The sequence below is a fragment of the Protopterus annectens genome, chromosome 12.part0 (assembly GCF_019279795.1).
Source record: "Protopterus annectens isolate FY-2018-M chromosome 12.part0, PAN1.0, whole genome shotgun sequence".
NCBI classification, from domain to species: Eukaryota; Metazoa; Chordata; order Ceratodontiformes; family Protopteridae; genus Protopterus; species Protopterus annectens.
Genome location: NC_056746.1, coordinates 1105619086 through 1105646363, shown reverse-complemented (window position 1 = coordinate 1105646363; position 27278 = coordinate 1105619086). Strand labels below are relative to the sequence as shown.

General features: G+C 37.7%; 1 protein-coding gene across 1 annotated transcript in view; it reads left to right on the top strand.

The window, feature by feature from the left end:
* The window catches only part of LOC122816255 (extracellular calcium-sensing receptor-like), a 50999-nt gene that overhangs the window by 11535 nt on the left and 12186 nt on the right, over positions 1-27278 (top strand). Inside the window, exons 2-4 of the mRNA XM_044088992.1 lie at positions 84-905; positions 5024-5137; positions 12275-12398. Coding sequence (XP_043944927.1) covers positions 84-905; positions 5024-5137; positions 12275-12398 — 1060 coding nt within the window. The remainder of the gene's footprint in view (positions 1-83; positions 906-5023; positions 5138-12274; positions 12399-27278) is intronic.

The window sequence follows — 27278 nt, the reverse complement described above, 5'->3', positions numbered from 1 at the left end:
AGTACTGGAGTTAATGTTTCTCTTGAGTCTGCATTCAGCAAATGCATTTAAATTATTAAACCAAACATATATTTAATTTCTAGATCAGTTATGGTTCCTCAGTTTCACTGCTAAGTGACAAGGTGCAGTTTCCATCCTTTCTTCGTACATTCCCAAGTGACCAGTTTCTTGTATATGGCCTCACTCGATTTGCATTACATGTTCATTGGAACTGGATTGGGATTCTGTCAGAAGGAACTGATTTTGGTGAAATTGGAGGCAAACTCCTAAAAGAAGACTTATTTAAAAATGGCATTTGTACTGCCTTCTTTGAAATTATTCCCATAGTGTACTCCAAAGAGAAAATTCAGTATATCACTAAAGTAATCCAACTTTCCTCTGCAAAGGTTATTATGGCAATTGCACATGAATCCAACATATATCCATTGATAAAAGAAGTGGCAAATCAAAACCTTCCTGAAAAGCTTTGGCTTACTTCTGACTCCTTGTCTCTGTCTGCAACATTTTCCAGTAACACATTTTTAAAAATACTAAATGGTTCTATTATGTTTGTGCCACGTACAGCCAAGATGGCTGGATTTCAACAATTCCTATATAGTCTCCACCCCTTCACATACCCAAATGACATTCATATCAAAATCTTCTGGGAGGAAGTGTTTGGCTGCAAATGGCCCAATACCGACAGTGATAATGTAACAGAATCCAGAATTTGCACTGGTAGTGAAAATTTACTGAAAGTTAATGCTCAGTTACTTGACATATCAACTTCTGGCCAACCATATACTGTTTATAATGCTATCTACGCAGTCGCTCATGGACTGAAGGATTTGAGTTTGTGTATAACTGGCAAAGGCCCATTTGAAAATGGAACATGTGCAAATGTAAACAATTTTAAACCATGGCAGGTAAGAATAAATTAAACAATTTATAAAATAATGGCTGGTGACAATAAACTAAACAATTCAACTATAAATCTAATAGTACAATTGTTATTAGTGGTAAGATAATTACTAAAAAAAAAAAAGGCCAACAGATTTATACAGCAGGTAAAGACATGAGAAATCAGATAGCTGAATTGTCATTGTTATTCTAGTTCCAATCTAATAAAACAGTTTCTAAAAAACATTAGTAAAACTGACTTTGTCCTTTCCACACTGTTGTGTGACCATGGAGTTTGGTTGGATGAGGTATTTCTCTACATGAGATGCAGGAGGGTTTGCCCTTGCAAAAAATGTTTTTGTTTTGCTGAAAGTGGTTTCTATTTTGATATGGTGGTGCTTGCTTAGTTTACTGACAGTAGATCAAAATGATTATGGCAAACAGAATCAAAGTATAAGCTAAAGAATAAAATCTCCTTATCAACCCGTAGCCTTAGGAGGGCCTAGCCCAAATTCCCAAATGCCCTAAAGCACTATCTGGTTAAGTGCCTTGCTCAAGGCACAGGAAATACCTCATTAATAAGTCAGAGCTTTAGCCCTCTGTGTTAGCTGCCAGATCATTACAGAACATACATTAGCCATTTGCCCTAGCAGAACAATGCTTTCTGCCCTTCGCAGAGGACAGTGTTATTGATGTGTCAGCCCTGGTAGTGCTGGAGGTCCACCATAAGCATGGCAGCATGGCTGGAGCAAATAAGAATCACTGGGGCAAATACAAAGAAACAGATTTGCATCTCTTTACTGTGATGCTTAATCTCATAATGAAGTCAGAAGTAGATTTGAAAGATGCTGTTGTCAAAATGTTACCTTGGGACTTAATCCCGGAACTTATATCAGAAATGGCATTCCTTGAGTCAGTGGCCAGGATGAGACTAGGATAGCAGCACTTTTCTTCTGCTCTGCTGCTACATATATTTTTGTGACAGGAAAGTTTATTTCTAAATAATCCTAAACAACTCAATTAAATGAATTATGATAAATTTTGGTGTCCTAAAGGATTATATCAAAAATGTTCTTAAAATTCAACTATTTTCCTGTCAAAATCGGCAAGAGAAAATTTCTTCACCATATCCTGCAGCATCATGAGTTATACAAGGGCAGCATCCTAAGACTCTGTGTTCAGAAAACAGCTTCAGTCATTATTGACTAATATTCAATAATTGTCTTTGAAAATAGATAGACAGTTACAAAGAAACCAGATTTCCAGAATTGAAGACTCTTTGAATGATATGGAACAAAGACTAAGTGAAGGGGAGAACAATACTGAATTCCTGTTAAAACAGAACAACTCTTTACTAGCCAAAAATAGATGACCTTGAGAACAAGTCCTGTAGAAACAACATTCATATTTTTGGTCTACCAGAAGGAACAGAAGGTAACAATATGGTTAATTTCTTGTCTACCTGGCTCCCTAAAACTTTAGATTTGCCTGAAGCTCTCTCTTTTGTTATAGAGAGAGAGAGAGAGAGAGAGAGAGAGAGAGAGCACACAGATCTCTGGTTAATCCTGTATCAAAGTCCAGTACTTCCCCAAGATCCATCATGGTTAAATTTATTTCATCTCAGGATAAAGAACTGGTACTCAAAATTGCCAGGGCTAAGTCACCACTTAAAGCAGAAGGAAATATTATTTGTTTTGATAATGAGTATTCAGCAACAGTGATGTTTAAATTCCTTCCCCTTATAACAGAGCTTAAGAAAAAGCAGATTAAAGTACATTTACTGTTCCTGGCCAGGCTGAAGATTTTCCTTTCTAATGCAGTAAAATTCTCCAAAGATCTTGACCTTGCACTGTTATATCTCAAACTAATAACATTTCTGAACAAGCAGAGGATATGGACTGGTCCATTATATCCTTAATAAGACAAATGGAAATAAGACAAATGAGAAAAAGAAGAAATTAAGGGGAAAATAAAGAGCTTCTGTTTCCGTGTTCTTTATTCAAGGATTGTTTTATGTAAACAAGCTTAGTTTTATTTCTTTACTTATATTTACCAGCAAAATATGAAATGATAACATGCTGAGCTATGACATAAATAGGAATCAGAAAGTCAACAAGCAGTCTACTAATGTAAGGTAACTGAATTCCTTTTATTCTGTCTTATGCTTATCTAATTTACAGATAATTAAGAATCATTTTAATAAGTCATGACAAAATATTAGTTTCCCTTAAATGAAGCATTGAGCATTTATACTAGTATATGATCTGAAGGGTTGCATACAGAATTTCTTACTCAGAAATGAATGCATACTTTATATTTGAAGTAGAAAATAGCTGTAGTATAACACATAGCAGAATTTAAAGTTGTTTACTTCATGTAAACTGCAGTTACCTACTAAAGGTAAATACACACTATCAGTGACATCTCATACTTTCTTGTTATAAAAAGAAAAATACATTAACAGTATTAAATTAAAACTTCTACTTAAATAGTATATTAAAATAAATGACAGGTGAACATCTTCACCTAAGTGTGGAAGCAACTCAATGCAATCATTAACTACAGTATCATTAGAAAAGCTGTTTCACTAAAACTAATAGTAAAACCTAAAAGCTGCCTATCTTTCTAGTGCATAGATTTAGATAATATGTTACTGTTCTATTTAATAGAATGAGTTATGATGTGCTGGATTGGGTGGGTGATTGCAGTTGCTATGGACACATGTTTTGATGTTGTTTAACAGTGAAGAGATTGCAAAGTTTTAAATGGCTTTGAAATAGTCTCTATGCATAGATGAAAAGTTCAGGTTCAATATGAAAAATATGGAAATTGTTGTGACTGTTGGATTTCCATATGTGAGATGCTTCTATGGTAGTTAAAAATGAAGCCCATCGCTCCATAGCTTGAGCTTTTTTACTTCATTTAGAACACATGAAGCTTTCTCTGGTAAACAGCTAGAGTTTAGTTGGAATTCCCACCTAAACAAGGAAACAAGGCTGTTCTTGTTCAGACACTCTGATTGGCAGGCAGCTTTAGAAAGTTAATTTGAATAAAAGGCAGAACAACAGCTCAAATTTCACTGCAACTGTAGTTAGACATACAAACATGCAATGGCACTTTACGTATAAGCTGAAGTGTTTTCAAGTCACTGTTGCTAATTCCATTTCTTCCCTTTGCTTTGCTTGAGTCCAGTTTACATAATACTTTTTAACATGATCTAATTTTATTTCATCATCTGCAGTTAACCTGGATGTTACTATCACAAATCATCTCCCACTTTGTGTAGCAAAACAATTTTGCAAAAGATTTAGTAAACATATTTACATCCTGTTGTGTTCGAGAAAAGAATTAAGACTCTACACGTAGTTTATTGATTTGTATATCTTTAATCCTACCATATCTTATATACACATAAAATTGTTTCCTATTATGCTGAATATCTATATAAAGAAATTTTTGTCAAATGTTTCCTGATCTTGTCTCACATTACCTTTAATTTCTCTATCCAGTTTATTTGTTTCCATGTTGGAAGTTATCCATACCTCTCAACTGTACAGATTTTTCACAGAATGTCCAGGTTTTTGCCTCACATTTTTGGTCTGTTTCTCATAAAATTGTGGTTTTATGACAAATCACTGGCAAATTATTGAGGGTTGAAGTCAGAAAATAATGACAGACATTTCAGTTTCAGGTTGTATACCCTTCAAAAAAATCATGGTAATGCAAAACATGTTATTCTATCAATTTTCTAAGTTTGTAAAAGCAATATTTAAAAACTGTCCCTATTTTTGGGCCTTTGCCCCCCCCCCCCCATTATTGATGGCTTTGTCCAAATGTTTTGCTCTAAGAGGCTGAGAGGTATTTTAGCTCATCTTTATTTCCATTTCTTATTTTTTTTATCTCTCATCTTAATTAGGTATCTTGTTCTTATGGTAATATACCCTACTGACATTGTGTCCTGGTGTTACACTTTTTTTTTTCATTTTTTTCAATTTCCCTTTCAAAACTTGCCACTTTCCTTATGCCATCATTCCACTGAATGCACAAATCCGATTATTTTTTTATAGTGACTGCTTTGTTATATAGTCTGTTACTAATCTGCTGTGCAATGGTTTAAATATATCTTTTGTGTATTTGTTTGTAGTTACTCCATTATCTCAGAAATGTGAGGTTCATGAACAAAGCTGGAGAAGAGATATTTTTTGATGTTAATGGAGATCCACCTGCAGTGTACGACCTCATAGCTTGGTACCTGAATGTAAGTGGAGAATCTAAATATGTACATGTGGGAAAATATGACTCTGCTGCTCCTTCAGGACAAGACCTTGTCATCAGAGAAGAAGCGTTGATGTGGAAGGATCATGAAAAGGTGCCTATCGTCTTTCTCATTTGTCTGCTACTCATTCAATAAGAGCAAATGTATTATTTATTGAGACTTGGTAGTGTTTCAAACTGCCTTATAGCTGAATGTGCCTTTTGTGTGTGTTGTGATATTCAACATGCAGTCTTGTACTTTAAACAACAAATGATGAATGATTAAGTATATCCCCCATATGTTAGGGTGCATTACTTATGCAATAATATGTTCATTTTTCCACACGTCATGCCATAAGTTTACTACAGATTTAGTTACTCTGAATGCATTTTGGACAGATTACAAAATAATAAGAAGTTATGTACCTACCATAACGTTTCATGTTAGTTGTCTTCTTCTCATCTTCTTTCTTGCTGGATGGGTTCGGAGCCGACCCTTGGCTCCGACTCGGCCCATACTATAGCTCGAGAGCTATTTTTACCAGCTCGAGGCAGCCCTATATCCCACAATACCATGCGCTAATTCCCCAGATCTCGTTGACAGCTAACACATAGTATAATTTTATTGTTACCAAAAATACGGTCTCCCTGCTGGTAACACTCAAGATACGGGGTAACCCTGAAGTACTATATATCATGAAATAGAAGGACTCAGAGACCTTCAAGTCTGTCCAGGCTAGGGGGCAGGAGGGGAGGATGCAAGAAAGAAGGCGAGGAGAAGACAACTAACATGGAACGTTATGGTAGGTACATAACTTCTTAATGTTAAGTTGTCATTCTCGCCTTCATTCTTGCTGGATGGGACAGCGTCCCTAGCACCTTGGTCCTGGGTGGCTCAACGGAACAGACTCCTGAGTATGGTGGAACCAAAGTCAGCTCTACTTCTGGAAGCTATATCAAGTTTGTAATGGGTAATAAAAGTATGTTGAGAAGCCCATGTAGCTGCTGCACAAATGGCATCTAATGGTAACCTTGCTTGAAAGGCTGTTGAGGTTGATAGTGCCCTGGTTGAATGAGCCTTAGGTCTTGAAGGAAGTTGTTTGTGTCTCAACTCGTAGACAAAGGTAATGATGGATGCTAACCATCTGGAAAGAGTTACCTTTGATACTGGAAGTCCTTTCTTTCCTTCAGCATAAGAGAGGAAGAGCTGTTCTGACTTTCTGAATTGTTTTGTCCTGTCTAGATAATACTGCAGTTGATGATGAACATCCAAGGAATGTAGTTTCTGTTCAGCCCGGTTTGAATAATTGGGGAAGAAAATAAGCAAGTCAATAGTGTGGTTCAGATTTGATTCAGAAGAAACTTTTGGTAGAAAGGAAGGATTCGTTCTAAGAGCTACCCTGTCTTCATGAAAAACCAAATAACGGGGATGGACAGACAAGGCCTGAAGTTCCGACACCCTTCTGGCAGATGTTATAGCCACCAAAAACAGAGTTTTCCAAGAGAGAAACTTGAGGGAACAAGAAGCTGCAGGCTCAAAGGGAGGGAGAATTAATGAAGTTAACACTAAATTTAGATCCCATTGTGGAGGAGGATCCTTAATGGGTGGTCTGAGCAAGAAGATGCCCTTGAGGAAAGCTTTATGGGACATAATGTTGGTTTCCAAGAGCCCTACATGAAAATTGGCAATGACCGCTAGTTTTTTCTCTGATAGTGGCCGACGACGACCCTGAATGAAAAAGCTCCGCCAGAAAATCTAGAACTTTATTTATTGGTGCATTAAAAGGATCTAAGGACCTAGCTTCTGCCCAGAATGAAAAACGCTTCCATTTACTCGCATAAGTCTTCCTAGTATTGGACTTATGGGAGGCAAGAATGATATCATGGACAGGAAGAGAAATAAAGGGAATCCTGGCTATAGTTGGAAGTGGAGCAACCAAGCTGTGAGGTTGAGGGACTGAAGAGACTGGTGCAGCTTGCCTGTCAGATGGGTCAAAAGGTCTGGAAATGGTTCCAGATGCCAGGGCTGTTCCAGTAGATAACGGTGCAGGAACAGAAACCATACTTGTCGAGGCCAGTACGGAGCAATGAGGATCATTTTGGATCTCAATGCGGTTGCTTTCTGAATTAACTGCGGAATCAACGGAAAAGGGGGAAAAGCGTATAGAAGACCCCGAGGCCAATCGTGGACAAGAGCGTCTCTGGGGGGTTGGCCTGGTAGAGGGAAGAGTGTGAAGAAGTCGAGGCACTTGCTGTTTTGAGGTGTTGCGAAAAGGTCACAGCAAGGCTGGCCCCACTTCTGGAAAATTCTCTCTGCTACCGCTTGATTTAGAGACCACTCGTGAGGCATGAGAATTGTTCTGCTCAGTCTGTCCGCTATGACTTTGGACCTCCCGGGGATGTGCATTGCTATCAGAAACAGTTGAGAGGAGATCACCCACTGCCAAAGTCTGAGTGCTTCTCGACATAGGGAGTAGGACTTTGTTCCACCCTGCTTGTTTATGCACCACACAACGGACATATTTTCCGTTTGAATTGCTATAGTCCCAGTGGGAAGAGAGTCCTGAAGGGCTTGCAACGATAAAAGCACTGCTCTAATCTCCAGGACATTTATGTGCAGGTGGCATTCTAACTGTTGCCATGTGCCCTGGACAGTCCTGCCCTGATACTGCCCCCCCACCCGATCAGGGAGGCATCCGTTATCACCATGGCAACTGGAGGGGGAAGAACAAAGGGTCTGCCCTGAAGAAGTTGAGGGGAGACCATCCACCAGGAGAGGTGTTTCTTGCAAGTTGGGGTTATCAAAATGTTATGAGTCATTGGGAGCTGTTGAAAGGACCACTGAGAAAAGAGCATCCACTGGAGAATTCTCATGTGAAAGCGGGCCAGGGGGAGCAGGACAATCACCGCTGCCATGAGGCCTAATGTTTTCAGTACTAACTCGACTTGAATTCTGTTGGACTGAAACAGAAACTGAACATTCCGCCGTATGTTTGTCACTCTCTGAGGTGGTAATGTTGCAGACATTTCTGTGGTGTTTAACATGGCGCCTATGAAGTTTAGACATTGACAAGGCGACAAGGAGGATTTTGCAAAATTTATGGAAATACCTAGTTTGTTGCAAATGCGAATGGTGTAATCCCTGGATATGATAAGATGCTGCTTGGTGGTAGTGGTAATGAGCCAGTCGTCTAAATGTGGAAACACCTGATCCTTTTTGTCTCAGGTGAGCTGTGACCACTGTCAAACATTTGGTGAACACCCAGGGGGCTGTGGTGATACCAAAGGGCAGGGCTCTGAATTGGTAATGACTGGCTCCCAGCCGGAAGCAGAGGAACCTCCTGGAGCGCCTGTGTATCTTTACATGATAGTACGCATCCTGAAGGTCTAACGAGCACATCCAGTTGTCTCTGCCCAAGAAGGGCAGAATGGACTGCAGCGTTACCATCCAAAATTTTGTCTTCTGCACAGACTTGTTCAGTCTGCTGAGGTCCAAAATAGGTCTCCAGTCTCCTGTCTTTTTTGTTACCAAAAAGAACCTGGAGTAAATTCCGGATCCTAGCTGGTCTGCTGGGACTGCCTGGATGACTCTTTTTTCTAACAGCTTTTTTGTCTCTAGCTGTGCCTGACCCCTTTGTCTGGGTGGTACGACTGGGAGGGGTCTCGGCGGTTGGATCGGAGGGGAAATGAAGGAGATTTTGTAACCCTTGGATATGATCGACTGTACCCATTTGTCTTGAGGGAGGGATTGCCAGGCTTCTGGGTACAGAGATAATCTTCCCCCGACTGCCTCTGAAGGTGGACAGTCGGGCAGCTTCTCAGGGATGCTGACAGGGTTGGTCAGGGAAGGATCCCCTGGAACCCTGGTTCTGTGGACCCCCCTCTGCCCCTGGGGCAGCATCTTTTATTGTTCCCCCCTCTGCCTCTGGGGGGGGAGTTCACAACGTGTGGCAGGCGCGACTCCCTGTGGTTTGCGGAACCACATCTTTCCGCCCTTCTGACCTTTAGGGTATGGTCTAGATGGTGTGGAAAAGTGGACTCCCACGGCAGAGAGAGTCTTACCATCTTGCTCTCACCTGGTGAGGGTATTCTTCACCTGAGGTCCAAACAACTCTGAACCATCAAAGGGGGTGTTGGTGAAGGATGCCTTGAAGGGATCAGCAAAATTACAGAGTCGCATCCAGGCGTGAAGTCTTAATGCAACACCTGTGCCTGCGGCCCTACTCGCTCCATCAGCTGCATAAGAGATAAGCCGCATGGAAGAGTTGGCAATGGAATTCAGGGTAGCCAGCTGGGAGTTAATCTTGTACTGATAACCCACAGCAGAATAATCCTGTATGGTTTCACCCAGTTCTTTGAGCAAATCTCTCTGAAGGCGGGTGAAATGACATAAATAGTTCAGTGACCGCATGGCAAAGGTCGCTGAAGCAAATGTCCACTTACCGTACCTGTCCATAGTCCTGGACTCTTTATTAGGAGGATGAACAGGTACAGAAGGATCAGCTAATTCCTTCTTAGTGGCGGCTGCTACCACCATAGCATCTACTGAGACACCTTTGGTCAGAAATGGTTTGTCTACCGGAGCAGAAATAAATTTAGAAGACCTCCTAGGGGTAGGTTCCATCAAGTTAGGAGCTGCCCACACCTTTCTGGCCACTACCTCCATCAGTGGGTCGAAAGGAGGGGACACCCAAGAGGTGGAAGGGTGAGGCCCAAAAGCATCAAGGTAAACCTACTCGTCCTCGGAGGGTTTGAGGGTGGACCAATTCCCCCTCTGTTTCAGGATCTCTAGGATGTCTGAAAAGGAGACATCCTCAGAGGGGGATCTCAGGGAACCTTCCGACTCATCCAAGTCGGTGTCCGAAGTGAGAGACTCGGGAGAGTCTACGTGCTTCCTCTTGCACTTTCTTTTCCTAGGGGGTTCCCCTGAAGCTTCAGGGGATGCCTCGGATGAGGAAGAGACACCCAAAGTGGGTACCCTATGCTTTGGATCTCTGCTATCAGTTGCAAGAGGATGACCAGAGACCGTAACAGGCACTGTAGAGGGAGGAGCTGAAGGAACCAACCTTGGAGCAGACACCGGATCCAGCACGCTCCTCATCACCTCAAAGGCTCCCCTATCAGGCACCGAAGACAGTCCTGGCTCCGAGGATACCAGGACCACCCCCCGGCGCCGACAGAGAAGGTTCCGAGAATGATGTCGGGGCCGAACTAACCAGAGCCAACGCTCCGAGAGGGAGAATGGGGTCAGACAAGGGTCCAATGCCACTCACCTCCTCGGAGCCGACGATGGAGTCCCGGCGCCCGGACCTCTCCACGGACGGCACCAATGAAGAGGTTGGAGCCAACGACACCGGGGCCGAAGGTGGTAGTATTGGCTCCGATGTAGGCAAGGTCCCGGTTCCGACAAACTCCGGCTCCGAGCTCAACTGAAGAGTCGGAGGAGGAATCGAAAGTGGCACCGAGGGAGCCACAGTCTGGTGAGATGGGCTTTGAAGTATTTGGGCCAGTGCCTGAGTCTTGAGGAGTCTACTGACCACCCTCTCAATATCATGGTCGGACAGCCTGGAAGACCTGGAGGAATGAGTCCTATGACTCCGCTCCGACAGTAAGGACGATGCTGGAGCCGATCGAACGGACTCTACTGAGGGTGATCTAGAGCACTTGCGCGCTGTTGTTGGCTCCGATACGGGTTTCGGAGCGGGCAAAGTCTTGCTCACATCGGATCCAACTGGAGCCGATGTCGGAGCACTTTCGGTTCTGCCAACCATCGACTCAGAAGCTGGAGCCGAGGGTTTGGCGGGCTTGGACGACTTCCCCGTGCCAGACTTAGTGGGGGAGTCATAGAGCTTCAATAAGCCCCTCAAAATTAGCTTATTACGGCACTCCTGCAGGACTCTTTGACTAAATCCGTGACAAATGGAACAAGAGTGCAGGTGCAAGGGTCCCAGGCAATAAACGCAAGAAGTGTGACCGTCTGTCAGAGACATCTTCTGACAGCATGAGTCACACTTCTTGAATCCTGAGACTTTAGTGTCTTTGGACATTACAGCAGACACTAATAAGCTAATACAGTCAGCACACACAACTCACACTCAACGTTCACACAAGGGGAGAAGTTAAAGTGCTGACTGGGAGAAACACACACACACACACACACACACACACACAGTAAAAGGGAAAAACTACAGTAAAACTAAAGCCCAAAGGCCCGTTTGTAAATTTAACTAAAGGAGGGGGGAAGGGCTTAACAAAAAACTGCTAATAAGATTTAAGGTAAGATAATATGAAAAGATAGGGAAAAAATAACCTTAAAATTGAAGAAATCTACACAAAATATCTTTACACTGACCTGAGCCGGTAAAAACGCAACCTCGCAACGAAGCAGCAAACGAGATCTGGGGAGTTAGCACATGGTATTGTGGGATATAGGGCTGCCTTGAGCCGGTAAAAATAGCTCTCGAGCTATAGTATCGGCCGAGTCGGAACCAAGGGTCAGCTCCGGACCCATCCAGCAAGAATGAAGGCGAGAATGACAACTTAACATTATGCCTTTTTTTCTGGTCTGTAAACAATATTTCTAGACTGAGATGGTGGGTTTAAAGATACAGGTCTCTTACCTGATTATACAAATCTTTGCCTTAACCTTTAGTCTCTACTTGCCCATGTTCTTATTTTTTTACTTGGGCTACTACAGACTTGTGAGCTGTTGCTGTTTTCCAAAACAGTTCTGTGGATGTCCCATCCAGCCTTGATGTTTCCCATTGTTGCTAATTCCATCACAGTTATAACAGATTGTTCCATGTTTTTATGTCTCTTTTAGTAAATAAATGCCTCTGCACAGCCCAATGAATCAATCCCCCTTTTCCATAATGTTCACGCAAGCTCACAGCCTTTCCCGTAGAAGAATGTAGTCTCATGAACTTTAATGATTGTAATAAATGAAACCAGTAGGAGATAAGCAATAATGTTTTCATATTTATGAATCTCTAACAGCATATTCGGAATATTTACAAGTTATCAGCAGCTGCTCATACAGATAGATTCAACAATAGTCTCTGCTCCTCTGATAATTGTCTGTTTCAAGCACCTTTTTTTCTTCTGCTGCAATGCCCTTTGATGTCATTTCTGTATTTTTCAGGTCCCTGTTTCCATCTGTACTGAAAGCTGTGGTCTTGGACATCATAAAGTATTGCAGAACGGGCAACCACCATGTTGTTTTGACTGTATTCCTTGCTCACAGGGTGAAATTGCCAATATTACTGGTAAAATACTAACATTCTTAATTTACAGCTAAATATAGTGTGGTGATTTCTATGTTTTCATGCATTGTTGCAATATGTTAACTAGTTATTTTAAAAAGGCATTAACTTTGTATTTAACGATATGTTAACTAGGTATGACAGCTGTCACTTGTGAATCATTTTCAGCCATGACCCTGGGTACTAGTGTGGTACAACTTCCAAATCAATTTTCCACAAAAAATGAAATATTTCTGATGGGTACCCTGGAGGCAGATACGATTTCACCTTTCCAGAATTTAAGCCAGGTCTTTAACAGACATACATTTTAGGACTGCACAAAAACTAACTTAGAAGTAGTCATGATTGTATTAATATGATAAGTATAAACTAGAATAAATTCTGTTTATTCCTTATCTCCCATTGGTTTCAGTTATTACTATCAATAAATTGATTCAACCGATTTCACACCTTAATATAAGTCAATTCAATTTCTTTAACTACATACATAGTTACTGTCAAAAAACATTTGTTAAGTAAAGGTGTCATAACTATAGAGAAATGAATGGATGGAGTTATTTGGGAATTTTCAGTCAGATTGTTGTGAAACAAAACAGGACAACAAATGCTGTGATAATGTCAGCACCCTGCAACTGGATTATATAATCAGTGTTGTCCCCAAGGCATCAGCATGATTCTAGACTTTATGTGAAAAACCTAGCCTCTATAAAAAAGTAGGCATGATGATATAGCAGGGGGTTGGTATAGAGTTAGTGCAACAAAAGTAAAGTGCTTTTATTTACATGTCTGAGGTAACTGATTTGTTGCTTTAAACTGTAAATATTTGTGGAACAATTAAGTCTATAGCCTGAAAGTCTGTCACTGATGAAGGGATACCACAAAGCATCAAGCATTACTAAAATTCTGAAGCAAACACGGCTAAGTAAAATACACTGACCTACCTTCTAAGTAATCTGAGGAAGGCACCTCTCAAGTGCCCCTGATTTTAAGGGATGCCCTTGATTTAGGCTCAAAATTTTGCTCTGACCCTCCAAAAACTGATAATTCTTTTGGGAAATGCTGGCGAATTATAGTCAATATATAATGGCAACCATAATAGTTGCAATTATCTTTTAATTCAGAAAGATACATATTAATTCCCATCATCTTATATTTAGCAATTTTCGGATGTGATTACAAACATTTAAAGAGCATCTATAATATATGGGACCTTTGTCCCTCATTATTTTTGGCTTTGTTCATGATCCTGAAGTAAGAGACTGAGAGCTTTGCTGAGTGACAGGTGTAATGATAAACATGAGACAATACCAGCAAAACTGAAATAGCTTTTATTTTGCAGCAGTGTCAAACAAACTAAAAGCATAATAGTTGCAATGGGTTTTATTTACATTCCTTTTAGTTTGCAGATTTGGTGTCCCCCATTATTTGTTACTAAATATCTATTAATATGTGGTCTTTGTCTATTAATATTTCTTTCTACTCATTTAGAACAGTCCCTTCTTAAAGATGTAGCCTTCTATATTTGAAATTAGAGTATTTCCAGAAAATAAATGGTAATCTCATATAGGGGAGAATAAGTAAGAGCAAAGATCTCATGTTTGGGCAGACTTCATCTGATAAATAACAGAATGAGCATGAGACAGAGAATGGAATCAAATGTGTGAGCTGGACTGTATCCAGATATTATGGGTTGTTAACTTGAGCATATTATATAGGGAATATCAATATGTACTCTCAAAAACATGGAAGCCTTGAGCCCACTTCACAGAGAAAACATAAGGGTCAATATATGGGCATAGGGTTTCAGCACAGTTCCTCTCCTGTGAGCCAAAACACTGCCTTGTCCGTCAAAACTATAGCCTTAGACACTGAGGCATTAGATTATTTAAAAAGTAAGAAAAATGTGTCATAGCACCAGTTAGAGTGCATTTTTCAACACGAACACAAGGATATGAGAATGTTAAGTTGCACACCCTATGCACCCCAATATTTATTGCTTGTGATCTCTAACAATGTGAAAGTAAAATCTTTTGAAGATGGAAAATGTATTTCAATATTTCATGGTAGGGGTCACTGAGTGTAAAATTCTACTAGAATATTCTCAAGTAGCATGTAACCAAAACCATGACTGCCATATATGCGATATCCATACAGGAGATCAAGTTGCTGTTTAACTCTTTAGACCTGACCATTTTGTAATTCCATATATTAACTCCTACAGAAAACCACAGTAGCCTTCCTACAGTATCTGGCATATCAGGACATTGCTACAGCTTTACATTGTGTACCCCTGTAACCACATTATTTGTAGATGCCGCACATATCCTAAATATACCACATTATTTGTAGATGTCACACATTTCCTAAATACATCTCTCCTTTACCTGCTTCTTCAGTGTTATAACTATGATGCCTACCATGTACATTACATGAAAGACATTCCTAATCAGACTTGAGCAGTGGCAGGAACAAGTGTGCACAGCATGAAGCCTAGGTCCATGAACATAACCTAGATATTACGGGAGCCCAAGAATCCTGGTAAAAGCAAAAGACATCCTCCCTTTAGTGATAGTAACCATTACCAAAGCCAGGAAGCAGGATTAGTTAAGGGGCTCTGTTACTTGTTAAGACAATATTGATTGCTCTTGCTTGCTACTTCCCCCGGCATCAATCACAAGCCCATCTGACTTATCTGAGAATATAAAATACTGCACTGCTGAAATCTATCAAAATCGCTTTGCACCGCCTGATCTACAGTCAGTGAAGGCCATAAGATTTTTCTTTACAACCTGCAGTGTAACAGCACACTGTTGCTCATGGAGTTAAGTCTTCACTGGGATAACAAGACCAACTTTTAGCCCTACTTTTCATTTATTGAGTTTGGATACACCAAGCTTGTAGCTGAACCATGCAGCATAATCCACCCTTAGGCAATCATGCCATCCTTGATTGGTTCTACCCTGGCTTCCCATCTAGATTACATTCCCTAACAGACACCTACACTTATGTCAATGACCATTTCTCTATCTCCTTCTATGTTATCCATCAGAAGTCATCAATACCATCCTATGATCTTCAGCTACCAGGCTTTATATCAAACATTTCAGTGACAGATATGGTGTGAATTGGCCCCCACTGACTAGTCCAGTGTTAACACACCATCTGATTGTACTTAACTACACTGCAGCATTTCATTAGCATAATGTTACCCCTAAAGGGCAAATATCACTGTATACCAAGACTATATATTCCTCATCTGAAGGAGGTATAGACCTCCTTGAAACTGATTACATGTATAGATGTACAATCATAGGACTGCATACATATCTACTGACTTCATAAGACCGAAACATAGTGAATGTTTTAAAACATGAGGAGAATAAGTCTAAGATGACTTCCCTGCTTAGTCTAGCAGAAGCATATTGGTGTCAAGTGGGAATGCAAATCAAACCAGAAGTAGATAAAAATCAGGTAGCAACTGAAAGTGCCAAAAAAAACAAGACAGAGTATAAGGTGAAGGATCAGATGAGAAGGCAAGAAATGTGGAAAATGCATAAATATAGTTGCAAGTATAGAAAACTCCTGGAACAACCTCATGTTGATCAGGATCGAATGCAGAAATGGTTAAGGAGTGGAGAATTTAAACCAGAAGATGAAAGGTTAATATTGGTGGCCCATGATAATGGACTACGTACACGTTGGTTTACAAAGTCCATTGAACATGTGGAGAAAACGACAAATGTAGGTTTTGTAAAACAGAATTGGAAACAGCTGCGCATCTTGTTGCTGGTTGTAATATACTAATGGCATAAGGACTGTATGCTGAAAGGCATAATAATGTGGCAAGTCTGTTGCATTGCGGATTGTGCAAACATTATAATACTAAAGTAGTTAAAAAAACACTGGAAACATGAACCACAAAGCATTACAGTTTGCAGTCATCTGCAAATTTTGTCAGCCATAACCCTCCTGTGTTTGCTTGTACTTCTGAAAAGTAAATGCCGAACAAGAGTGGGCCCAGGACTGAGCCCTGTGGGACACCACTTGACAGGCTTCGAGTCTGACATGGCGCCAGCAACTCTGACCCTGTGGGTTCTGTCACTTAGCCAGTTTGCAACCCATCTTGTAATGTATGGGTTTACATTCAAGCTGATGAGTTTTTCAACGATACCTGAGTGGGGTAATGTATATTTTAGTCTTTTAGACATTCAAAATAGCAATTCTGTGGATTTTTTTTTTGTGTATTAGCTGTGAGACTATTTTCCAAACAATTCTAGAATAACTTTAAGTGATTCTGGAGGGAGGTGTTAATATTCCTTATTTCCTTATCTGATCTAGTTTAGGTTAGGAATATTCTGGGGGTAGAGCATTGATGTATATAGTGAAAAAATAGTGGGCCAAGTTTTGAACATTGAGGTACTTCTTCATGCTAATGTAACGGGAGTGGTGCCATTATTGTACTGGTAAATTTAAACCCCTGTCTTTGGGATAGTTTTTAAACTATCACACACACCTCATTAGAAAATCAAAATTTTTGTAATTTATCCAGATGTATCTGAGGTCAAAACATTTAAATGCTCTTCTGGGGTCAATAAATAAAGATCCAGTAACTGTAAGTTTTCCATGATCAGCACTGGATAGAATATATTTGCTGAGTGTGAAAATAGGGGTCTATATTATAAGCACGAAACCTGTAATATGCGAACACCAAAAGAGCGACACATAAATGTCGATCTACAAAAAGAGCGAAGGACAGAAATGCCGAAACGCACAATGCCAAACACATTCCCGGAAGCAACAGAGCCATACACGTAAGTAAACTCAGTGTAAACAAACACAACACAAAACACTTTTATTAATGTGCCCCCATACCCTCCTACTTATATATACCAACTCCAAGACCACTCTACAGTGGGGAAAATGATGTATTTCCTCATCCCCACAATCACCCACTCGGCATTGTGTCTTTGAGCATTTCCATCCTTTGCTCATTTTTGTAGATCAACGTTTATGTGTAGATCATATTGGGTTTGTCTAATTCGTCTTTCATCTATCTAATATAGACCTGAAAATAGCTGTAGTAGTGCTATTTTTTAAACTAAATTAATTCTGCTTGAATGAGAGTGTATCATATTTAATAAAAAAGTCTAGTACTCGCGTGTATACAATTTTCCAGTATTTTTGCCATACAGTCTAGGTTTGCTATTGGTCTGAAGTCTTTAGGTTACTTTTCACGTTCTACTTTGGGAAGGGAGTGAATGAAGCTAGTTTGAAGAGGTCTAGTATATATTTAGTGGTGAGAGTTAGATTAAATATTTGTGTGAGAGGTTCTGCTGTTAACTGTCTCCCTAAGTACAGTAGTTGAGGATGGATAAGCTGAAGTTACAGTTGGAGTCAGGTGTAGTTTGACCCATGTGTTCTTTAACTTCATGTTTGTTTATGACTTTAAAATAGAAATGTAGATATTTTAAGAATTCAAGTAATGGTGCTTGGGGAAAGAGAGGTGATGTCAGCGTATTTCTTATGTTGTGGTTTTGGAGGATTAGTTTATCATCTTTGATATCCTGCTCTGTTTTTTCAGACAGGTTTTTTGAGCTGTTAGTGATATTGGATATGCTGCAGACAGCTGCTGTTTTTATGTTGATCCAGAATAATCTGTGGTTGCCCAGTGACGCTGCTTGTTGGATTCTTGTTGGATTCTGCAGTATTTGTACAAAGCCTACATGTTTATAGATCCTGAGGATCTTTCTTACGTTTTTACCATCCTTTATCTTTATCTTCAAAATCTTATGCTGTGTACTTCAGAAATTTCTATTTATCTTGGGGCGTTAGATTTGAAGGTCCTGGTAGTTAGTAGATAGATTTTATCTTGAATGTCACTGGGGTATTTAAATGAACATGCTCAGTGTTAGCTGAGATGGGTTGCAATTGTAAAAGCCTGTCTAAGTTCAGAAAACAGAGCATTTTCTGAGCTATGTGACATGTTTCTAATTATATAGTTTGGATGTTCTTTTTTATTTGTTCATTTTATTTTAGTTTCCACATCAAAAAATGGGGTTGTAATTAGTGAGGATGTCAGGTAGTATTTCTAAACTGAAACAGAGATGAGAAATGCTAGTGAAAGCCATGTCCATTGTGGACAGATTTGGGTACGGATACGTAGCCTAGTAATACTGTTTATAAGCTAAGTGAGATGTTTTAGACAAGCTAAATAAGAAAGTTTTGATTTCAGCGTTGTATGGTAATCAAGATAGATGTTCCAGAGTGCAATGAGTTTTTTTATGGCTTGTCATTGTATTAATATCCTGTAAATTGTGTTACTGAAGATCTGAAGTGGAAGACACGAGGATATACAGTGGCTATAAATATTTGTGCATGCTCTGATATAGTTACAATATGTATATTAAATGTAAAAACAATCACTACTGCTCCAAAAACACACAGTCTGATTAATCCAACGAAATTGTCAATAAAAAGTGTTGACTAGTGTGTTGGCGAGTATTATGTTAAATACGAGCAATAACCTGCTCTTAGGATAAGCGCAATACTTTATATACAACTATCCCTTCAGAAATAGTGGCAAAATATCACAAACTCGTCTGATGTTCCGCAATGGTATACAATAATGCTGTATAACCAGTGATGCCTAATTTCAGAGAACGTACATTCACAGTTATAGCAAACAGTACCTTATTTCAGGAGCTTTCATTCATCAACATTCTCAAACCATCATTAGAATATATGAGTATATAAGATAGTAGCTAAGTCGCTCAGTCGGTATTCACTTCCCCAAGCGTTACACGAAAAAACCCTCTTCAGGTGATTCGAACAGCAAATAATGGAACTGGACAATGCACAACCAATATTTTCAGTGCAAATAATCAGCAGTGTCTCTCGCAGTATAATCCAAGTAATATGAAGCCACAGTTTCTATTCCTTTAACATACGTTTTACGAATGCACCACTCATATATCTTAAAAATAGAGACTTTTTATTATATCAAATGTTCAGCAAACAAACGATTCGGCAAGCGCTTTCACCTACTGGCTTCCTCAGGCCGTTAAATTAAAAATGTTAAATTGGGATATATATAACTTCAGAATTTGAAAAACATGATGTCATTTCCTGTCCCAATTTAAAATACTTCGTAACTATTCAATACAACATTGTTACGAATTGTTACATTTCAGAACAGCTTCAAATCAATCTTCGTCTCAGCCTCCATAAATCACAAGCACATAGCCAACACTATGGCAATACATCAAATGCATCATTCAAAGTGCATAAACAACAAACATCTGAATAGCACCATTCAACACTGCATCCCGCCATTGTTGCCATTACACTTGAATAAGCCACCAGGTCCAAAAAATCACTTCATCAGACACACTAGCATCCAAATGCGATCACCAGCTCCAATTTATCAGGAATACTTAAAAAATACATGTTTTAAAATTAAAATAAAAATAAGAATAATAATATTAAACAAAAATTGTTATTTAAAATGTATCTATGGTGTGCTATTCATAATATGACTACGCGCTCTATCTTAAAACCTTTTTATATATAGCGCTCATAGTAAAATATGTGCAGTGAGGAATTTGTACTTCCGTAAACAATATTTACAATTTACGGTTATTTAATAATATTTGTCGGAACTTTAGAATATTTCTTCTACCTGTTCATATTTGTAAGCTGATCTCTCAGACTGTCATATATATGCATAATAAAATTATATATGTCTCTCCACCTTTAATTATCGATAACATTACACGGTGCTCCATATTTATAACGTGGAAACAAGATCCATTACATATTATTTGGAAGGTAGCGATGGAATATAGTGGGGCATAATATAAAATACTAAACACAAAATTATTAATATGTAATATTAAGTATAAACTATATGAGTATTACATTATATAAGTATTAATAAGGCATCCCATTGTATATTATTCGTTGTAGAATTATTCTTTTATACTAAAGAATTATATAGCACTACTTGTATTCTATAAGCGGTAGAATTCAGACGGAATAAGTACAAAAATGTTCGAGTGTATTAATTAAATTCATGTATCACTTAATATAAAATAATACGTGAATTTAACAATATCAAAACAGATATATATTATTTACATTAGTAATTAAACTGTTCAGTAGATAGTTTATTAACAGTAATCTAAATATATAATACTATTCAAGTCATAAATTAATATAGGAGAATATATCATATTCAATTAAATTAATTATTTTCATTAAACATTTTTGCTATTAAAATATTTACATTATATTTATATAGTTAAAATTATCAATAAATAAATCTCAGATATATATTTCTATATTAATATTTATATTCATAACCTATAATTATGCTTGAAATTATTAGTATTATAAAGAATAAATATACTAAATATTAGTATATGCCGTCTATAGTATATAGTTATCATATCTTCAATGTATAAGAAACTATCCATGAAAATATACATATGCCGTCTATAGTATATAGTTATCATATCTTCAATGTATAAGAAACTATCCATGAAAATATACTTTTATTTAGATATTATACTTAATTTTCTGGCCTTTAATACAGGTTTAATAGGAATTCTATCATTGAGTCCCGGTTTTTGGTCAGCTCTTAGGCGAATAATCCAATTCATTTCCAATTCTTCTGTTTTATTGGAGATATCTCCCCTCCTAATATTAATAGAATTATTTTGTAGTACTTTAAATCTAAATGTGTGTTCTGCAGATGTGTTCATAACATGTTTAGACAAGGCATTAGTTATAGAGCATATTCTTATATTATATAGGTGTTCCCTGATACGGTCTTTCAACCGTCTATCAGTTTTGCCTATATAGAAGGCGGGGCAGGCTACACATTGGGCTATATACACTATGTGCTTAGTGTTACAAGTGGCTTTTGCTGTTAATTTATATTCATGTAATGTAACAGGATGTACAAACGTTGCATTCATATCAATATATTTACAATGATTACAATTCATACATGGTACCGTAGCTTGTTTCTCCATTTTGTTTCTCAATACTATAGACGGCATATACTAATATTTAGTATATTTATTCTTTATAATACTAATAATTTCAAGCATAATTATAGGTTATGAATATAAATATTAATATAGAAATATATATCTGAGATTTATTTATTGATAATTTTAACTATATAAATATAATGTAAATATTTTAATAGCAAAAATTTTTAATGAAAATAATTAATTTAATTGAATATGATATATTCTCCTATATTAATTTATGACTTGAATAGTATTATATATTTAGATTACTGTTAATAAACTATCTACTGAACAGTTTAATTATTAATGTAAATAATATATATCTGTTTTGATATTGTTAAATTCACGTATTATTTTATATTAAGTGATACATGAATTTAATCAATACACTCGAACATTTTTGTACTTATTCCGTCCGAATTCTACCGCTTATAGAATACAAGTAGTGCTATATAATTCTTTAGTATAAAAGAATAATTCTACAACGAATAATATACAATGGGATGCCTTATTAATACTTATATAATGTAATACTCATATAGTTTATACTTAATATTACATATTAATAATTTTGTGTTTAGTATTTTATATTATGCCCCACTATATTCCATCGCTACCTTCCAAATAATATGTAATGGATCTTGTTTCCACGTTATAAATATGGAGCACCGTGTAATGTTATCGGTAATTAAAGGTGGAGAGACATATATAATTTTATTATGCATATATATGACAGTCTGAGAGATCAGCTTACAAATATGAACAGGTAGAAGAAATATTCTAAAGTTCCGACAAGTATTATTAAATAACCGTAAATTGTAAATATTGTTTACGGAAGTACAAATTCCTCACTGCACATATTTTACTATGAGCGCTATATATAAAAAGGTTTTAAGACAGAGCGCGTAGTCATATTATGAATAGCACACCATAGATACATTTTAAATAACAATTTTTGTTTAATATTATTATTCTTATTTTTATTTTAATTTTAAAACATGTATTTTTTAAGTATTCCTGATAAATTGGAGCTGGTGATCGCATTTGGATGCTAGTGTGTCTGATGAAGTGATTTTTTGGACCTGGTGGCTTATTCAAGTGTCATGGCAACAATGGCGGGATGCAATGTTGAATGGTGCTATTCAGATGTTTGTTGTTTATGCACTTTGAATGATGCATTTGATGTATTGCCATAGTGTTGGCTATGTGCTTGTGATTTATGGAGGCTGAGACGAAGATTGATTTGAAGCTGTTCTGAAATGTAACAATTCGTAACAATGTTGTATTGAATAGTTACGAAGTATTTTAAATTGGGACAGGAAATGACATCATGTTTTTCAAATTCTGAAGTTATATATATCCCAATTTAACATTTTTAATTTAACGGCCTGAGGAAGCCAGTAGGTGAAAGCGCTTGCCGAATCGTTTGTTTGCTGAATACTTGATATAATAAAAAGTCTCTATTTTTAAGATATATGAGTGGTGCATTCGTAAAACGCATGTTAAAGGAATAGAAACTGTGGCTTCATATTATTTGGATTATACTGCGAGAGACACTGCTGATTATTTGCTTTGAAAATATTGGTTGTGCATCGTCCAGTTCCATTATTTGCTGTTCGAATCACCTGAAGAGGTTTTTCGTGTAACTCTTGGGGAAGTGAATACCGACTGAGCGACTTAGCTACTAACTTATATACTCATATATTCCAATGATGGTTTGAGAATGCCGATGAATAAATGCTCCTGAAATAAGGTACTGTTTGCTATAACTGTGAATGTACGTTCTCTGAAATTAGGCATCACTGGTTATACAGCATTATTGTATACCATTGCGGAACATCAGACGAGTTTGTGATATTTTGCCACTATTTCTGAAGGGATAGTTGTATATAAAGTATTGCGCTTATCCTAAGAGCAGGTTATTGCTCGTATTTAACATAATACTCGCCAACACACTAGTCAACACTTTTTTATTGACAATATGTATATTATTAGTTTTTTAGCTGTAATTTCTTTAGTAAATGTCACATGAGCTGGTGGAGGTTTGAGATTTCATAGTATAGGGATTGTGAGGAACTTAATGTGTGCTTACATGAAGAATATGCAGTTGGCAGCCCACTGTAGGGGCTTCTTCTTGTACTGTCCAGCTTTATGAGTGCTGGGACACTTCAGATTTTACTTATTGGTTTTCTCATCTTGCAGAAAGAAGTGATGCAACAGGCCTAAGTCCTGGAGATAAAGGTGTGGGTTGATACAAAGTTGTACAGTTAAGCGACTAGGGTCTGTAACCAGAAATGAAATGAGTTGAAGTATGTGGGAAGTAGGAAAGGGGGGGGGGGTTGAAGTGAAACCAAGCAATGCAAAGCTGAACATAACAGGACTTCCCAAACTAGACTATCATAGCAAAGGTCTTCCACAATATGGTACAGAAGGGAGCAAAGATATGAAAAGGGTCTGTAATCTAGTTACTGTACTCCCTGACATACTTCCACTGCCAACACCAACAATTTTATTTATTTAAAACTGCATGTAGCAGATGTTGAATTCTTTTGAATTGCTGTACTATTTTAGCAAAGTAACCTCATTACAAAGACATTCCTACCAAATTAACCTCCAAGGTTATGACATTCAGATGGCTGATCCATAGGAAGTCAACCATTTTTGTTCTATTTAGGTCCTTGCATAGAATATAGTTTTTGTAAAGTCACTTTTTGTAGGGAATGATGTTATTCCATTGTCTCCATTTCCAGCATTTTTGGTGTACAAATCAAAGGGAACTTTAGGTAGCTCTTCTCAAACCACTTGGGAAAGAGTGTATAAACTGCAAAGACAAGAAGAAATAATTGCTGTAATTATCACACTTAAAAAAGTCACACCAGCAATGATTTCCTAGGGGAAAACAGAGACTGAGGTTATGTTCCTCTGCATTTTTTTCTTTGAGCTACAGACGCTTGAGGAATTCCACCCTCTATCAACTGTAGAGGAGCTGAATATGCTACAATGCTAGTTTATACACCAGCTTGGCTATAAATATTTAATCTAAATTGTAATACCAGATATTGGATAAGTTTTTTTAAACACATGGGTGTTTCTTGCTACATATCTTCTAGATGTGTCCTGTATTATTAGCTTTTTATTTCCATTTAAAAAGTCCAACATATTTCCTGAAGTAAAGAGATAAATGCTTAAACAATACTATTGTAAGATATTAAAAAAATAAATAACAGACAAATTTGTCTGGGAAAATTCTATCCAAGCAAAGCAAAGAGAACTTTATACCTCATTGTTTATAAATACACCCATGATAAAACAACAAAAAAGAAGTGGTATTATTCTATATAAAAATTTAAGTTTAAATTATATAGCTTGCTTAGTTCAGGAACATAGAAGTTACATTTTTTTGTGCAAGAAGTGGTACCCTGGAATTACTTTTAAGCAAAAGAAAACATTTAGGATAATTGAATTGGATGCTGTGTCCTATGGAAATACACATTTAAGATCATATATACAGAAAATGTGAATTATTAAAAACACTTTTGCATGCCTTAATATATTATTATAAAGCAGTTGGATTCTGATAGGTTTGTGTAATTATACATTTCAGCTTGAAATGCACAAGCATCATGATATTCATATTCTGGTTTCAGTGTCATCTCTGAAGATGCTTTCATAAACAAAACCCATTGAAGTTTTCTTTTTGTTCATATTAGTGGATTTGTAAACTATGACCTACAAATGCTGACAAATATGTTTATAATTGAAAATAAATACTATAATATATGGCATTTTAGTGCAGATGATTATGATTATGAGTAACTTGTGAGCTTCAGTGTATAGTTCTGGGTTTGAGTTCCTCAGTCTGCATTTGTATATTTTGTGACTCTAAACAAGTCACTTAACTAGACTGTACTCCCGGGTCACACCTGAAAAGAGACACATACCTAGTTAACAAATACATTGAAACAAATAGTTCAGAAGAAATAACAACTAAAATGGGTAGATTCATAATGAGTCACACCACAAAATGATCTAGATGGTAGTTACTATATGATATTTAGAAAAACGATATATGATAATATAAACCATTATATCATTTTCCTGATTGCACTCTTGACACAGAGGTATACCTGCATTAGTGTGACTAGACATTCCCTGATTTCAGGAACCTGCTTAGTGCAACTGTAGTGTGCCTGCCAAAGGTACAGCTCGTAGAACAACAGGGGCTAATGCTAATTATGCAGGCAGAAATTTGCAGTCCAGTTTGTTTCCAATTAAAAAAAAAACTGATTGCACAAGCCACGAGACCTAAAAGTAAGGAGAAACTCCTGCAGCAGTGGTGGCTTGGGAGGTGATGAGGAAAGCTGACATGGAGATTGGATACACCTCAGCATGTGCAAATGCATTAATTCATAATAATATGGGAAAGCAAGCACACCAATTTAATGGGTCACAGAAAAACTAAAATTTAGAACATAGGAAAGTGTGTAAAAAAATGTAAAGATAGAGTAAGATGGAGTGGGTCAGAAGCAGGGGCACATTCACAAACATATAACAGAGACAAAACCCTGACAAGAGTGCAGGAACAGTGACATTAGACATAGACAAACAAAGGGTGGACACTGGTGATTGGCAGGCTTGGACCACAAAGAGGGGAGGGCTATAACACAGAAGGGAGAGGAACAGCAGGATGGAGATTAGGGTGGGTATGGCCTACTGTATTACACTGCCTGTGCAATACAAAAGCAGACGTCTGACAGCACCCTGACATCCCTTCTCACTGGAGATGGTAGTGGTAGTAGGAGCAGACATTCATATGCCACTGTAAGACTCAAGAAGACTTTTTCTAAGTGGCTGATGTGGGCCTCCAGCTGCAAATTTATCAGATCTCCCACCACCTCAACCGGTTCCATGGATGTGGCACACTGCTGTCCCCTGGCAGTGCCACTGGAGGGAACAGTGGCACTCCAGTCCAGTAAAGTACCATCAGAGGTGGCAGAAGTAGTCCCTTGGGTGCCCCCTGCTGTACCTAGTGAGAAGGCAGGCCAAGTTCCAAGTGAAGTATATGCAGGGGACATACCTCTCAACTGTCCAGACTTAAACAGAATGTCCAGATTTTTGCCTCATATTTTTGGTCTCTACCTCATAAAATGTATGGTTTTCTGGCAATTCACTGGGATGATCTGAGGAATGAAGTTACTTAATAATGACATATACTCAGAAAAACCAACAATCCAGGAACCGAAAACTAAGAACCAAAGAAAAACACAATCATGGAAGGCAGTGCGATCCACGCCACAAGGGATCTATACAATAAAAAGTAGCTACAAATGAGATGAACTTGTATTGAGTGCTTTCGTCTCAAAACTTTATTACAGGAACTTCTTCAGAATATATATTATCCATTCAAGTAGATTATATATAAAAGCCAAATGGTGCCAAAAAAATCAAAATAGCGGCAAAAAACAATTAAATCATCCAATGGACTTACAGATCAAATCACATGACAACTCCAAAGAAAAACACAATCGTGGAAGGTAGTGTGATCTATACCATAAGGGATTTATATAACAAAAAGTAGCCACAAACGGGATGAACTTGTATTGAGTGCTTTCGACCCAAAACTTTATTACAGGATCTTCTTTAGAATACAAATCATCCATTCAAGTACATTCTATTTAAAAGCCAAATAGCACCAAAAAACAATTAAATCATCCACTGGACCTACAGAACAAACCACATGACAACTCCATCTCATAATAACATACATTTGAGTTTTAGACTTCAAATCCTTCAGAAAATGTATGTTAGCATAAACCCTGTTACTCTATCAACTTTCTAAGTTTAT